This window comes from Sorex fumeus, unplaced genomic scaffold, assembly GCF_029834395.1.
Source record: "Sorex fumeus unplaced genomic scaffold, SorFum_2.1 ptg000098l, whole genome shotgun sequence".
NCBI classification, from domain to species: Eukaryota; Metazoa; Chordata; class Mammalia; order Eulipotyphla; family Soricidae; genus Sorex; species Sorex fumeus.
The window spans coordinates 5,337,639-5,354,119 of record NW_026606155.1 but is presented as its reverse complement, the minus strand read 5'-3'; the positions used below and the strand labels follow the sequence as shown (position 1 = coordinate 5,354,119).

The following is a 16,481-nucleotide window of genomic DNA, read 5'->3' as shown; positions in this document are numbered from 1 at the left end:
GTCAGCGAACAGCCGCTTACTCTGCAAGTCTGGACCTGCCCTCTCGCAAGGTGGCGGGAAGTAGGGTGTCCTGCAGAGCGGAATTGATGTGGCAGTTCACAAAGACTGTTTCTTCATGAATGTGCTTGTATTTGGGGTCTTTCTGGCTTGGTAGTAAGTGAACTCACGTCATCCTGCAGTCTGCGTGGGTCAACAGTGGTGACACGGTTTCACAGGGCCTGCTGCATGGAATGGAGTGGTCATACGTGGCTCATCTGCGCACCCCTCTGGGGTGCGACGGCTTCCCAGGTGGATCACTGAATCCACTTGCTCATGACCGTAGGCCTTAGACCCCCATTCTTTTGGTGACTGTCCAGCTGGGAAACGTTCTCTGGTCCAGCGTAGCACCTGGGCCTCTGAGGGGGGTCAGATCACAACGGGGATAAGGGGGACATCCCATATCTTCCCTCCACAGCCTCCTGGGTGTTTCTTACTCACCTTGTTTTGCCCGCCTCGGTCACTGGCCTTGATGTGGAATCAGTGCCATGCTCAGGACCTGGAGGCTTATTTCCCACCATGGAGCAGATGACCGCAGTGACAGAGAAGGGGCCTCATGACCGTCTGGACTCTCAGGAGGCAGCTTCACAGGCACCAGAGGGAAGCACTGAGCTCCCTGGCTTTGCTAGTGGCACCCAATTACATGTTGAAGATGATCGGTCTCGGACCAGAGCAGTGGTCCAGCAAGCATGGTGCTTGCCTTGAACACGGCAGGCCCAGAGTTGATCCCTGGCATCCTATATGTCCGCTGAGCTCTACTGGAAGTCACCCCTGAACACAGTGCCGAGGAGGAACCAGTCCTGAGCCCCGCTGGGTGTGGCCCCCACACACATACCCCTCCCACACAGAAACAAAATCTTAGGAGTGATCTAGTTCCTGGTCTTACAAAGCTCATAACATCAGAAGGGTGCGCCTGACTCCTGTCGTGAGCTCTCAGTACCTCGGGGACCATCTTTTCTCTGCCCATCATCAGTAGCGTATGGTCACGGAGTCTCACCCAACTGACACTTCACAGACATGGAACCCGACTGCCAGAAGTCAGGGGTCGTGGTCCTGTGACTTCCTCTGACCACAGGCCTTGGTCGGGTTTTCGTCTGGCTTTGGGTTCCTCCTTTTTCTGCGCAAATACTTCGCCACGGTTTTCATCTCCTCCCTCGCCTCACGGTTTGACACGGGGTTCCCACTGGAAGCATTTCTCCTAGGCCCTGGGCCATCTTGCCATCTTGGTTGCCCCAGTGACTGCCCAGATTTGGCACATTACCACTGTAAAACCATCGCTGGTGCGTTCCCAGCCTAGCCAACCACCGGCATGAGGAGTGCACTGTGTCTGGAGAAGAGAGCAGGCTTTTCTCATGCCCACCCTTCCTTCCCTCCAAGAATGCTCTCCCCAATGCTTAGTGACGATTGGTGTGCCGCCCGCATTTCCTTTTCAGCCAACAGGTGCCCGCGGTGCCTTTTAGTGCTCCGAGACCCCAGTCCCACCACCAGTGTGACCTTCCCACCACTGTAGCCCCACCTCCCAAGCCGCCACACAATAATCAGTTTCATATTGCGTGTTGCAACTGCATGGCTAAAGGAAGTACCAGAAATGCTTCAGTTAGAGAAAATCCGTGAACATTGTTCTATCTCCCCCACAGGGTTTTCCATGCCTGCGGATTCACTGAGCTTGTCAGTTGCTTGTGGAGCCTTCTGTGTTGTCTTTGTTGGTTGAGTTTCGTGGGCTTCTCTGTTACTTTCCCATCTAGTTTGGTGCCCCGCTGGGGCTGTCAGGATGGAGGAACCGGGAGGTGTCTCAGTCCAGAAAAACTTCAGGATCTGTAGAAGTGGGACTGTGAGTTAAGTTGGTGGCGGCCGTGGGGGGCAGATACAGCTGCCGGGGCATCTGGAACTTCCGGGAAATGGGGGGAGTCTGCCCACTCCACTGCGAGAAGACTGCAGTACCTGGGGTGTCTCTGCAGAGATTAGTCCTGAAGCAGCAGGGTTGGGTGGCAGTGGGGTGTGGGTGCCGCTGTTGGGGCTGTGGCAGGGTAGGGACTGGGTGAGTTCTCAGGGCACCCCAGAGTTCTCAGCAGAGAGACCCGTGTATCCACAAATCTGAGCAGCCTAGTGGGCGTCCTCCCAGAGATTTAGCTGTGCAGTGACAAGCAGGGCTGGTCACTGATAGGGTGGTGGCCGAGGGAGGGGGCGGGCCGCCCTGCCAACAGCCCAGCGCTTTACTAATGATCTCTGCAGAGATGCCAGACCCCCCCCCCAAAATTGCAGGTACTCTGGGGTCTTCTCAGAGTAGAGCTGGCAACCTTCCCCGGCCCCCCAGAGTTCCAGCAGTCCTGGCAGCCAGCTCACTGACCCCTCTTCTTCACGTCAGTCTTCAGTGTCCCCTTTTGAGACCCTTCCTAGCTCAATAGATAGATAGAGTCTCCATTTCTATGCTGGTGCTTTGGGACACCTGCTTCATCTCCAGGGGGCTCGCTGTGGTTATTGATGCCGTACGCTGTATGTGATGAGCCACTGCAAGGCTTCTGCCCAGCTTGTCTGCCCTTCTCAGCTCCTCCCACTGTACCCGGCCTCTGAACTGGTACCAGCACACTTTGAAACAGTGCCCCTTAGGGAAACTTTTATTTTTATTTTTTATTTATTTATTTTGTTTTTTGGGTCATACTTGGCGATGCACAGGGGTTACTCTTGACTCATGCACTCAGGAATTACCCCTGGCAGTGCTCAGGGGACCATATGGGATGCTGGAATCGAACCCGGGTCGGCCGCGTGCAAGGCAAACGCCCGACCCACTGTGCTATTGCTCCAGCCCCCAAAACTCCTTTTTTAAATTGCAGGCAAATAGGCACCTAGTAGGGAAAGGGGGAGAAGCGCATGTTTGTCTCCCCTCTCCCTGTCCCCAGCCTCTTCGTGACCTCAGACCCCTCCAGAACTTTCCTTGGTTTGCAAAGCTGTAGCCCCAGTTACCTTTTCGGCCCCAGGAAATGACCACGGTGGCATCGTGTCAGATCCTGGGAGAATCGCGTGGAGAGGCTTGCCGAAGAGCCAGGTCCTGATCTGGCGTCCTCCGCTTCCTAGCCTGGCCGCTGAAATTTTGGAAAGGTCACTTACTAGTGGTGGCTTTTGTCTTTCCAATGGCATCTCATTTTGCAGCAGCACATTGGTGGAACCGGGACAAATAGTTTGCAGACTGCTAAGTAGAAATTTTTCTTTTAAGAGTTAATTTGTGGTTAGAGAATACTATGTACTCTTTTAAAATATGGTTTATAAAATGCAAGAATTGGGGGGCCGGAAAGGTAGTACAGTGGGCAGGGCACTTGCATTGCATGAAACCAACCTGGATTCACTCCCAGGCATCCCGTACGGTCGCCCGGGCCCTGCCAGGAGATCCCTAAGGCAGAGCTAGGAGTAATCCCTGAGCACTGCTGGGTGTGGGCCTCTTTTTTTTTTTTTTTAATGAAACTGTTACCAGGTGTAACACGTGACAGTAACTTGTGTAGACCAGGCTAATCCATGGATCAGCAGTTGAAAGCCACCGACTTACGTGCCATGTGGCTAGTAGGTGACCTGAGCATTCATCCGTGCTTCTGGCCTTCACTGGATCCAGTATGCAGCCCATTTAAAACTCAGTCCAGGGGGCTGGAGAGATAGCACAGCGGGTAGGGCGTTTGCCTTGCACGCAGCCAACCCAAGTTCGATTCCCAGCATCCCATATGGTCTCCTGAGCACCGCCAGGAGTCATTCCTGAGTGCAGAGCCAGGAGTAACCCCTGTGCATTGCCAGGTGTGACTCAAAAAAGGAAAAAAAAAACTCAGTCCAGAATGACTTGGAGACGGTCATCTTCGTCCAGCCATAAGCCCGAGTCCAGACGAACTTCATTCAGATCAGCACCTGGCCCATTAATGGGCTGGCCACTTCCTCTCTTGGTGGGTAGCGTTTCTGGGCAGCTATTTATAGTTCTCCATCCAACCAGGAAGTCATCCCCTGCTTCATCCCCTGCTCGAGGGGCACCGCCTGTTGTTATGGAGATGCGGGAGATGCTGGTGACAAATCCAGGGTTTAAACCTTACCCCAGGCAGGCGAGCTGACTTTGAAGCGCCAACCTCGGCTCCACAGCGCCCGGGAGTAATTGGCAAACCCAGCGAGAACAATTATGAAAGCTCGTGAGTGGCGGGTGGGCAGGAGGCAGTGGCGGAGACGGTTGCCTAGCAACCGGCCAGCATTGCGGGAGAGTCGGTGGCGGGTGCCTGAGCGGGCCTGTTGGTGCTGCCACCCTGGGCGGGGCGGTGGGGGGGGAGGATGAGGAGATGGGTGGGCGCACGACTTCAGAACCACCACGGCTTCTTGAGGAATGAGGCAGAGCGGCCGCCCCCTCTGCGCCTCAGCCCTTCTGCAGTGCTCGTTGTCTGTTGGCGTTGATTCCGAAACACATCCTCTTGTTGCCACCCCACCCCACCCCACCCTTGTCTGCTTTTTTTTTTTTTTTTTGCTGAAAAGGATATTGAATCACCTGCACAAAAATATGTGTGGGTGTCTGCGGGTCGGACTTGAGCATCCAGGCAGCTTCAAGACAAGACCGCGGGTTGGGCTGGTGAGGCCGCTGTGCTTTGCTGCCGTCCTCACTGACCTTCCCTGGGTGAGCAGTGACTCAACGCCACAGCCCGCCTCGCTTTCTGGCGCCCCTCCCACGCCGGCGGGAGCAGTCTGGCGTGGCCTCACCCCTGATGGGAGAAAGCCGGACACCTGTCGCCCCTCTGCCCCCCCTTGACCCTGGGTCCACTGACCTTCCGAGTCCCAGATCATATTTGGGGCTGGAGATGCCAAAGTTCCTCCCACGGGGGCTGGCCCCCAGAGGAGCCCCATCCTAGGGGTCACTGTCACTGTCCTCCCGTTGTTCGTCGATTTGCTCGAGCGGGCCCAGTAACATGATGAGACTTGTTACTGTGTTTGGCATATCAAATACATCACGGGGAGCTTGCCAGGCTTTGCCGTGCGGGCCAGATACTCTCGGTAGCTTGCCGGGCTCTCCGAGAGGGATGGAGCAATCGAACCCAGGTCGGCCGCACACAAGGCAAACGCCCTACCCACTGTACTATCGCTCCAGCCCATCCTAGGGGTAGTTGTGGCTATTTTCACATGCTCACGGTGTGCTGGCCGAACTCTTGCTCAGGCCGAGCGAGGAGCCAGACACCCTCCCTGTCTCAGAAACGTGAGGCCTCAAGCAAGGAGATGTGAGGCAGTGCGCTGAGTGACCCCGATGGGAAGACAGAGCGTGGGATTCAGACCCAGGCTACCTCGTGTAATAGCCAGAGGCTATATGGGACCTAGGACAGTGTCCCCGCCTCGAGGTGTCTGGTAGATGGAGTTTGGTCTCTGCTTCCGGACCAGCACAGGCCAGAAATCAACTGCATGCCCGTATTCTCTTAAAGAAGTGGCTGACCAGGTCTTTATTTCCAGCCAACAGCCTCCAGCAAAGCGAACGCCCGGGCAGACACAGAGCCCGTGAGTATTCTCCTGTTCTGTTCTGCCAGGGCCCACAGACTTGTGCCCGGTGCCAGTGGCAGCCTCTGTCTGGCCCCTGAGTTAATAGAGCTCACAGCCATCACACATGGGACTCGTTGGGGGCCAGCTGTCGAACCTTGGGGGGCTCTTACGACACTCCACGGGGAGTCGCGGAAATGTCGGGCACCTAACGCGGCCACGTTCTGCCAGTCGGTCTGTTCAGACGCGGCCCAGCGCCTGGCAGAGGGCGGGTGCCAGTCGGAGCCGGTGTCTTGGGGATGTGGTAGTTAGCTGTCCCATGTGGCTTTTCAATCCACGCTGTCACTCCTCCCCTCTGCCTGTCCATTTCGTATCCAGGCACAGTCTCTGGGACTGCAGATGTTTTTGATCCTGGGCTGTTTCTAGAGAGATGGGCTGCGTGCTGATCAGTTTGTGTAGAGAGAAGCTGTGTGTGTGTGTGTGTGTGTGTGTGTGTGTGTGTGTGTGTGTGTGTTGGTAGCTATGTCTGATCTACTGAGGAGTGTGTTGTCAGGGAACTTACACTGCATTGGAAGAGCACACATCTAAGGGTGTGTGTGTGTGTGTGTGTGTGTGTGTGTGTGTGTGTCTTGGTAGCTATGTCTGATCTACTGAGGAGTGTGTTGTCAGGGAACTTACAATGCATTGGAAGAGCACACATCTAAGGGTGTGTGTGTGTGTGTGTGTGTGTGTGTGTGTGTGTGTCTTGGTAGCTATGTCTGATCTACTGAGGAGTGTGTTGTCAGGGAACTTACAATGCATTGGAAGAGCACACATCTAAGGGTGTGTGTGTGTGTGTGTGTGTGTGTGTGTGTGTATGTGTGTGTGTGTGTCTTGGTAGCTATGTCTGATCTACTGAGGAGCGTGTTGTCAGGGAACTTACACTGCTTTGGAAGAGCACACACCCAAGGGTGTGTGTGTGCGTGTGTACGTGTGTCGTACTAGTAGTAGTACTAATAAAGGACACGGGCGATGGGGTGGAGGTTATAGTAATAGTAAAGATACCCAGGTGTGTGAATGTGTGTAGTAGTTAAGGGCATGGGTGTGTATAATAGTAGATGAAGGATAAGAAAGACCACCCCAGTGGTATCTATCTCATAGTAAGGGTACCCCAAAGGGCCATTCGCATGAGGGAGGTGGGGGGGGTGTTGCTGGGTGAGGAGAGAGCTTTTGTGTTTGCTCAGTCTGAATGGGCACCTTGGGTCAAGGGAACCGAAGCCTTGCAGAGTTGGTGCAGGAGGAAGCTCAGGCCGGCGGGCCTGGGCCCCAGGGAAGGGCTGGGCGGATGAGGCAGCAGAATTCCGCTTTTCTTGGTGGGGACCCCGAGGAGATACTGAGTAAGGAAGCAGCCTGTTTGCCCCGTCGTGTCTGCCGTGGGGCAAGCCTTGGTCACCGACAGTTTTCATGGTCTTGTGCTGAGTCGCTGTCTGGGGTGGAAGTGGAGCGGGCGGCTGTGGACTCAGGTGCAGAGAGCGGAAGGCGCTGACCTGGGCCTCATCCCTGCTCTCTCCCCTCCTCCCCGGACCCTCTTCCTGGGAGATTCTGTTTGTGTGGGTTCTCGGACCATGGCCAGAGGTGCTCCAGGCTTCTCCCGGCACTGTGCTCGATCCTGGCAGTGATTGGGGGGCCTTTCTGCAGTGCAGGGGATTGAACCCCATTTTGGCGTGTGTAAGGCAAGGCGCCTGCCCACTGAGCTTTTGCTCTTTGTTTTTGTTTTTTTTTTTTGTCTTTGGTTTGGGGGATCCTCTTGGCTCAGTGCTCAGCATTCCATTCTGTGCTTGGGGTCAGAGCTAGGGACACATCCACACACCGTAGCAGTGGGATGGAGATAGTATACAGCAGGGCCCGCCCCGAGAGATGCTACAGCGGGTCAGGTCCTCGCCTTGCATGGGGCTCACCTAGATTCCCTTTCCAGCATCCCATAAGGTCCCCCAAGCCCAGCCAAGAGTGATCCCTGAGCACAGAGCCAGGAGTAAGCCCTGAGCACCGTCAGGTGTAGCCCTAAAACCAAAGGAAAGAAAATGCGGGTGCATTCGGAGACCTGATCATGGAAAATCGCCCCAAGATTCTTTGTCAGCCTCTGTCCGTTTGGTCCAAGCTTTGAATCCTGTTTGTCTCCCAACTTCCTGGGCCTCTCAGCTCTTCTGTTTTGAAGTTCTGGGCTGCAACTGTCGCGTGGTTGCAATGTCACCTGGGAGACTGTCTGTCACACCCCTGTGGCCCTGGATCGATCCTCTGCCCACCAGGCTCTTTGGGAACCTGGTCCTGTGTGATATTTTATCCTGACTCAGGGCGACCATCCTGTTATTCGTCGATTGCCTCGAGCAGGCTCCAGTAACGTCTCCTTCATCCTAACCCTGAGATTATATTCAAGGCTCTTTAGGAGAATGAGACCCATCATTGTTACTGGTATTTGGCATATTGGGTACGCCACGGGGAGTTTGCCAGACTCTGCCGTGTGGGTAGGCTACATCCGGTAGCCTGCCAGTTTGTCCAAAGTAGGAATGAGATAATAAGATGTCATAATAAGATGTCGGGAGCTGGGTTTTATAGTATCTGAGTCTTGGCCGTTGATGGGATTACACAGCGCCAGGGGGCCAGTTGGTGGGTGTGACCCCCGCCTACTGGAATTTGGAGGATCTGGGTGGAGGATGCTCGGCCCCAAGCCGAGTAGGCTTGGCGATCTCGGCCCCGGAACCTGCGTGGCTTTGTCCCTCTGCCAGTACCTTCATGTGTGCAGAGAGTCATCTCAGCATGGTGGTGGCTGGTCCGGGAGGTCTTCGGCTGCCGGAGCCCTGGTCGGGGCGGGGAGGAAAGCTCAACCCGCTCCCCTCCCAGGGGCCCTGGCAAGGACAGCCAGGCGCTGGGGCAGGAGACTGCAGGGCAGATTCCTGGCAACTTTCCAGAATTGAGAGATCTGGTAGAAGGACAGGCAGGCAGTTCAGAGTGGAAAGAAAACAAAATTAGAGGATAAATAGCTCATTTTGCAGTTCCTGGTTGGGGTGGGGGGGCCCTTGAAAGTCACGTGGTACTCAAGAAATTCTAAAGGAACTGGAAGAGGTGCCTGCTGCATATGTTAATGTTTTTTCTGATGACTCCGAGTGGTTTACCCTAGTGGCACAGGGAGACGCGTATCGAAACGGTAGAATCGATCCCAGACTGACTGGGATTCTTAGAGGTGCTGTGTCAAGATCCTCGCCAGGGAAGAAATACAAAGCCTGAAGAGGGTGCAGGGGTGTGGCTCTGTGACTCAGCATGCCTGGACCTTGTGTGTGTGGTCACAGGTTCAGTCTGGAGAGCCACCCTCTGCCCGGGTCCGGTCCCCAACCTTTCCACGGAGGCCACCGGCCTGGTTTGCTCAGTGGCCCTGAGGCCTCCTGAGCCCTTCTGGGATGCCACAGAAAGAGGCGTGACCAGCAGGCATTGCCGCCTAATGTAAGGCCCCAGCGGGCACTACCGCTGTGCCTGCCCGTGTCTCAGCAAAGCCAGAAGGCAGGAGAATGGCTTAAAAAAGGAAAGAAAAAATATGCTGTAGAGATAGTATAGCACATAGGGCAGCTTGCCTTGCACACAGCCAACCTGAGTGCGATGCCCAGCATCACATGTGGTCTCCCCAAGCAACCCTCCCCGCCAGGAGTGATTCCTGAGTACAGAGCCAGGAGTAAGTCCTGAGCATCACCAGGTGTGGCCCAAACCCCAACCCCCCCCCCAAAAAAAATAATAATAATTCTCATTGTTATTGCAGCTGGAGAGATAGTATAGCAGGTAGGGCACTCGCCTCATACAGTGTAGACAATCTGGGTTTCATCCCCAGCATACCACATGGTCCCCAGAGCCCAGCTAGGAGTGATCCCTGAACTCAGAGCCAGGAGTGAGCCCTTCCTGAGAGCATCACCGGATGTGCGGCTTCTCCCACAGCAAAAGAAAAAAATAACACATCATTATAAAAGGAAATGTGAAACTATATTTATAGGTGATGTGGTCGTGTATTTATAAAATCCGGCTAAGTAAGATGCCGTCAAAGGTATCAATGGTCTGGAAATAAATGGAGATGTAAGTTACAGCTGTACTGGAAATGACACATGCAACACGTGTATTTGAAAGAAAACAAATGCATAAACACCAGTGACGTGGTCATGGGTTTGGATGATTTTGCATCATTTCCTCCCAAATCCATTGATAGATTTTGTTGCAGTCCCAGTCTAAATCCGAGCAGGGTTTGTTGTGAAATATCAAATGCTGATTCCAAAATGTACTTGGGCTTTAAAATAGCCAGACAGCTTTAGAAAGGAAAGCTGATTCCAGATTGACATAGATACTCAAAGAATGTAAACTAGCTGGGACAGTTTTTTCAAGAAGACATTTAGTGCCCCTTTTCAAAACTTGCCACAGAAACACAACAAAACTGATATTAACCCTGAGCACAGAGACAGGAGTAAACTCTAACCACTACCAGGTGTGGCCCAAAAACCAAAACAGTAAAAACTGATATTGGCATAAGAATAGGTAAATTGATCAGTGGAATGAAAGAGAATTCAGAAATACACAAATGTGGTTCAGATGCTGTGATAAGAAGTAAATACAGGGGCTAGAGTGATAGTACAGTGCGTAGGGCGTTTGCCTTGCACGCGGCCGACCCTGGTTTGATTCCCAGCATCCCATATGGTCCCCTGAGCATTGCCAGGAGTAATTCCTGAGTGCATGAGCCAGGAGTAACCCCTGTGCATTGCCGGGTGTAACCCAAAAAGCAAAAAAATAAAAATTAAAAATAAATACAATGGGAAAGAATACTATTTTCATTGAATGGTGCTAAAGGGCCCAGAGAGATGGTACAGCAGGAAAGGCACTTGTCTTGCTGGCAACTGATACAGGTTCACCCTCAGGACCCCACAGGTTCCCCCAAGCCCCACCAGGAGTGATCCCTGAGCACAGAGCCAGGATGAAGCCCATAGCACTGTCACCGTATGCTCCTGACCCCCACCCCCTCCCAAGAAAAGGTGCTAAAAAATGGATATCTGTGCAGGATAGATAGTTGAATAGACTAATAAGACAAGATTGGCTCCCTACATCAGGCCATAAACAGAGTTAATTTCAGGTAGATAAAAGACCTAATATCAGCCACGATAGCACAGTGGTAGGGCATTCACCTTGCATGCAGCCAGCCCGGCTGAGCCGGGTTCGATTTCTCCACCCCTCTCGGAGAGCCTGGCAAGCTACTGAGAGTATCTCGCCCGCACGGCAAAGCCTGGCAAGGTACCCGTGACGAAGTCAATATGCCAAACACAATAAGTCTCACGATGGAGATGTTACTGGGCCCGCTCAAGCAAATCGATGAATAACGGGAGGACCGTGACCGTGACCGATCAAAAGACCTAAGTAAGAAACCCTGAAACTCTAGGATAATGTTCCCTTAGTGGAGCAATAGCACAGCGGGTAGGGCGTTTGCCTTGCACGAAGCCGACACGGCCGACCCGAGTTCGATTCCTCCGCCCCACTCGGCAAAGTTTGGCAAGCTACCCCTGAGTATTCAATATGCGAAACACAGTAACAACAAGTCTCACAATTTGTTGTGAGACTGTTACTGACCTGCTCTAGCAAATCAATGAGCAATGGGAGGACAGTGACAGTGACGGTGGTTGGAAAAGATAGAGATTCAATCGGAACTCGCAAATGTACCAGACCATCAAGGGGGTTAGGGGGTGGAGGAGAGGGAACTCTTTTGGAATTCAGAACTGTTTCAGAAATTCTGTTCATGTGGCTAGAGATAATACAGGATGTAAGGTGCTTGTCTGGCTCAAGAACAACCATGGTTCAACCCCCAGCACCCCATGTGGTCCCCTGAGAGGTCACAGAGCCAGGAGTGAGCCCTGAGCACTTCCAGCTCTGGCACCAAAACTGAGCCGTTAACTGGGAAATAAGACAAGCTGGAAAAGACCAGGAAGCAGACCCTCCCCTGGAAGCCCAGAAGGAAGGCAGCCTTCCCAGCCCCTGGCTTCAACCCACAGGACCTGCTTCAGATGTCTCTGAACTGCAAGCCGGCAAATTGATGGTGTTTTCAGGCACTGAATTTGCAGCAGTCTGTTAGCACAGCAAAAGGGAACAGAAGCATACTGCACATCACTGAAAATCACTGAAAACAGCCTCGTTATAAAGAATGATTTACAGTTAAGAAACATCTGGCCAATACTGAGCGTCACAAGTAATCTGGGAGATCACAGTGAAACCTATTTTGCCTATTTTGATTAGCAAAATTTTCCAAAGATCCTATCAGCCACGAATTTTTTTTTAAAAGACTGATACAATGTTGACTGATAATTGATAATCTAAGTTGGAGGGAGGGCATTGCCACAGGGCCAGAGCAATGGTGCAAGTAGGGTTCTTTCTTTGCACAGGGCTTACCCGGGTTTGCTCTCGACTTGGGCACCTGATATGGTTCCCCAAGCTCTGCCAGGAGAAATTCCTTAATGCTGAGCCTGGAGTAAGCTCTGAGCACTTGCAGGTGTAACCCAGAAGGAAAAAAAAAAAGATACTGACAGAATTGGTCTGGATGAATGATTAGAACCTGATGTGTGTTTATCGCTTTAATCTGCAGGGGAAGGGGCTGGAACTGTAGTACAGTGGGTAGGGCGTTTGCCTTACATGGGGCCGACCCGGGTTTGATTCCCAGCATCCCATATGGTCCCTTGAGCACCGCCAGGAGTAACTCCTGAGTGCAGAGCCAGGAGTAACCCCTGTGCATTGCCAGGTGTCACCCAAAGAAGAAAAAACAATCTGCGGGGGGGGGGAAGCCTCCCAGCAGGGCTCAGAGCCCCTAGGGCTCTCCTCAGCTACTTGTTTGAGCAGCGCTGGGGGCCAGACTGGTCAGACATGGAGAGCCGGGGCTGGGGACCCAGACTCCTGGCACACGCAGAGTCATTAGCCCACCCCCAGCGGTAGACCTGAGCCTTGCAGGGCCAAGTATTTCTTCCTCTTGTGAAACTCTTGCATCCTTTAAGTGAAGGGAGCCAGGGGGAGCACGCAACCCTGCAGGCAGGCCCACAGCCCAGGCACCACGCAGTGTGCACGTGACAGGCACGCTTTGGGGAGGGGGACTGTAAGATGTGGGGACAGCACCCCCATCACCCCCAGGGTGACTCATTTTCCCGCCTGCTCAGACTGCAGCTCAGCTCCCATCCGCTGCACCTGCGGATGTCGTTCCTCACCCCCGCCTCTAGGGGGTGCTGGCCCACAGCCGGAGGCCCCCATCATCCCCGCCCACCTGTGCCCAGCCACACCTGGAGGAGTTCTGGGGAGTGGGACACTCAGTGAGCCCAGCTGTTCTTGGCGACGGGCAGAGTGCGGATTTGGCCCTGCACTCTCCTGCCTTGCTCCGGCGCCCTTCCTGGGCCCCTTTTCCCCAGCCCTAGCACAGGTGCCACTGGCCTCTGCGCCACATTAGCCGTGGCCACTGCTGGGCGTGCGCATGCGCGGTGGGGAGGGCGCTTTGGCGTTAGCGGTGCCAGTGGGTGTTTATACGCGTGCATGGGCTGACAGCCAGAGTGCCCCGGAGAGTGGGAACCCTCCTGATTTGGGCTGTTGTTCTTGTCCAGGGAGCCTCAGGGTCTCGCGTGTGCTGGGCACGTGCTCTTGCTCTTGAACTCATGTCCTTAGCCCAGGACAGCCTCCAGACCAGCAATGCAAAACCACTTCCTCAGGGGACATTCCCAGGCTCTCTCCTGCTTTCCCCAGTGGATCCTGTGCCGCTTGGGTAGTTTAGCTCTGCCTTTAAGCCTGGGGACTAAGTTTCCGTGTCGTGGGCCAAGATCTGGTCTTTCGGGAGCAGTCCTGGTCTTTTCTGAGCAGGATAGAATCTGCATTTCACCCGGCAGTGGGGACTGAAAGAGCTTGTGACCAGCTGGGACACCCGTGGTCCAGCTGGACTCTGCAGGACCTGTGCTCTGCACCCGCCCCCACCCAGGCTGCCCTGGGTGGCAGTGATTCAAGGTGTTGTTCAGAGTGTAGACAGACGGATCTTCTTACTGTGAACTATTGCTCCAGTGTCACTGCCTCCACCAGCACCTCGCTACCGGAAAGGGCTCTGGCTCCAGCAGGTAGGGTTCTGTCCGAGAAGCCAGAAAACAGACTGGCCAGGAGAGGAGCTGAGCAGGAGTGCTCACGGTGCCTTCGGTCCACATGGCATGTACAGGGAAGAGCAGGGAAGTCTTCCGGAATGTGTCTCAACGTCTGTGGTGCTCGGCCAGCACCAGGAAGACAGGACTGCCTGAGGTGGGAAACTCCTACAGAAGCCACTGTCCCTAGCTCCCTGTGGCCCCACAGTGCCCTGGAGCCAGGGGACGGAGACATTTTCTGGTGGCGTCATAATCCCCGTGATCATGTCATGTCCTGACCGTTGGCTCTGACACCTCTTGACCAGCCGGGTTCAGGATTATGGCTTCCAAGAGAGCATCCTTGTTCTCAGTGTGGGCCTGCCCGGGCTGTTTGTAAAAAGCCTCCCATGTTAGAGTCTTGGTTTAGCTTTCCTGCTTCTTAAACCCTGTCCTCTGCTCTGGTGTCTGATTTTTTTTTTTTTTTTTGGCTTTTGAGTCACACCTGGCTATGCACTGGGGTTACTCCTGGCTCAGCACTCAGGGATTACTCCTGGTGGTGCTCGGGGGACCATATGGGATGCTGGGAATCAAACCCAGGTCCGTTGTGTGTGCAAGGCAAATGCCCTCCCTGCTGTGCTGTCACTCCAGCCCCTGGTGTCTAATTCTCACCTGTGACCTCAGACCTTGAGCACAGACAGTTTGTCTCACTCCACCCCTGGTAACTCTTATCCGACGCTCTGATTCCCACGTGGAAGGATCCTGGCACTAAGCCCAGAGAACTTTTGGGTACTGCGCTGAGAATCTGGAAATAGTCATTCATTCACCTAGTCAGGCTTCTGGAGTCTGAATGGTTTACTTGGCAGGATCAGACAGCTGTTGGGCATGTCTACCTGAAGGGAGCGTCTCAGGGGTTGGGGAAAGCCCAGGCCGGACTCTGCATCACATGCAGGCCTTCTGGAGAGATGCCTCGGAGTTCAGTCCTCTCTGCCTCCCCCTGCGTGGCTCCTCCCTCCCGGGTCAGACTTGGTTCTGAGCCACATCCGCTGCTCTTCGTCCATGGGAAACAGGATCCTAGGTGCCTTGCGTTGTCCGGAGACCAGCACAGTCTCATGCCCCGGGAGCTATTTCCCTCTCACTGGAAGTAGCAGTCAGCACAGTAGGCTTACCCTCGCCCACCATCCACCTGCTTCTCCCCGCTCCAGGAAAAGCAGAGAAAGAGAATGTGAAGCTTGCGGTCCCACTGTGTGGACTGGCGAGAGTGCAGGGCCTGAAGACGCTTGCCTGGCACCTGACAGACCCTGGTTTGATCCTGAGCACAGAGCTGGGAGGAAGCCCTAAGTCCCACTGGGTCTGGCCCTGAAACCACAAAGGACAGTGCTGCATGCGTGGGGTAGGGTGGGGCGGCGGCTCAGTAACCTGACAGCAGGTTTTGTATGCAGGAGGCTTTAGACCCCCACAACCCACCCCCTGCCAGCAGCAAGTCAGAGGGAGCCCCCAAGCCAAAAGATGAGTCTTGGGCTGGAGCAATAGTACAGTGGGCAGGGTGTTTGCCTTGCATGCAGCCGACCCAGGTTCCATCCCCGGCATCCCATATGGTCCCCCAAGCACTGCCAGGAGTAATTCCTAAATGCATGAATCAGGAAGAACCCCTGTGCATCACCAGGTGTGACACACTGTCAAACACTGACCTCCCGTTGTTCATCAATTTTGCCTGAGCAGGCCCGGTAATGTCTCCATTTTGAGACTTGTTGTTACTGTGTTTGGCATATTGAATACGTCACAGGTAGCTTGCCAGGCTTTGCCGTGCAGGCGAGATACTCTCGGTAGCTTGCCAGGCTCTCCGAGAGGGGCAGAAGAAATGAACCTGGCTCAGCCCGACTGGCTGCACGCAAGGCAAACGCCCAACCACTGTACTATCACTCCAGCCCGGGTGTGACACGAAAAAGCAAAAAAAAAAAAAAAAAAAAAGTCTTGTTCAAGTTTGTATTTCCATTATTCCATTACCCCCAGCAAAACCAGAGGTTCTGGCTATACCAGGGTCACGAAAAACCAACGACTGTGCCAGAACTATGCCAGAAGGAGCCTGTCTACAGCAAGACGACTAGTCTGTCGGCTGCCCCTGGGGAAAAAACAGCAGTGGGCGGGGCTGTCCCAAGCCAGCCAGCCATGTGCTCCGTGCACCGAGGCACCCTGCCCCAAAGGGTTTAACTGCCATTCCCAAGGGCGCCCAGCAGTGCCGGACCATTCATGAAGTGACCTGCCCAGGGGTGCGCGGATGTCAGGTACCCGGGTCCCCTTCCCCCCCATCAGCTCTTTGCGTGCTTGTCCCCGCAGTGCGAACCTGTCCAAGGCGGCCTGGGGAGTCTTAGAGAGGAACGGCGCGCAGCTGATGATCCGCTCCTACGAACTCGGGGTCCTCTTCCTGCCCTCTGCCTTTGTAAGTCCAGGGGGCCTTCAGGGCGTGGGGGCGGTGGGGGGTGGCTGGACGGGCAGGTGTGCTGGGCTCCTCCTCTCCCACACTCTGTGGAGGCACAGACATAGCTGGGGCCAGGTCTCAGCCCAGTGTGAATAGTGTGAGGTGTGACTTACTGTGAGCTGCCGAGTGGCGAGTCCCCAAGGGCGAGGCGGGGTTTGAGGTTGGCGGTGGCTGGGGGCACCTTTGAGAGCAGGGGGTGCGGGGGTGCTGAGGTGGATGTTTAGGAATTCAGGTCTGCCAGAGGAGGGAAGTGGCATGGAGCTCAGGAGGGGAGCTGGGCACCCGGGACCCCAGAGGACGTGTGTGTGTGTGTGTGTGTGTGTGTGCGCGCGCGCGCGCGTGTGTCCGTGTGTACATGTGTATGTGTG

At 54.5% G+C, this 16,481-nt stretch overlaps 1 protein-coding gene across 2 annotated transcripts in view; it reads left to right on the top strand.

Annotated features, from left to right (window-relative positions):
• Positions 1 to 16,481, top strand: part of TDP1 (tyrosyl-DNA phosphodiesterase 1) — a 57,233-nt gene that overhangs the window by 30,081 nt on the left and 10,671 nt on the right. The window contains exon 13 of one of the 2 annotated variants that reach the window (XM_056133888.1): positions 15,972 to 16,074. The exons of the other annotated variant lie outside the window; for it this stretch is intronic. Within the exon in view, the coding sequence (XP_055989863.1) occupies positions 15,972 to 16,074 (103 nt within the window). The remainder of the gene's footprint in view (positions 1 to 15,971; positions 16,075 to 16,481) is intronic. 2 annotated transcript variants of the gene reach the window in all.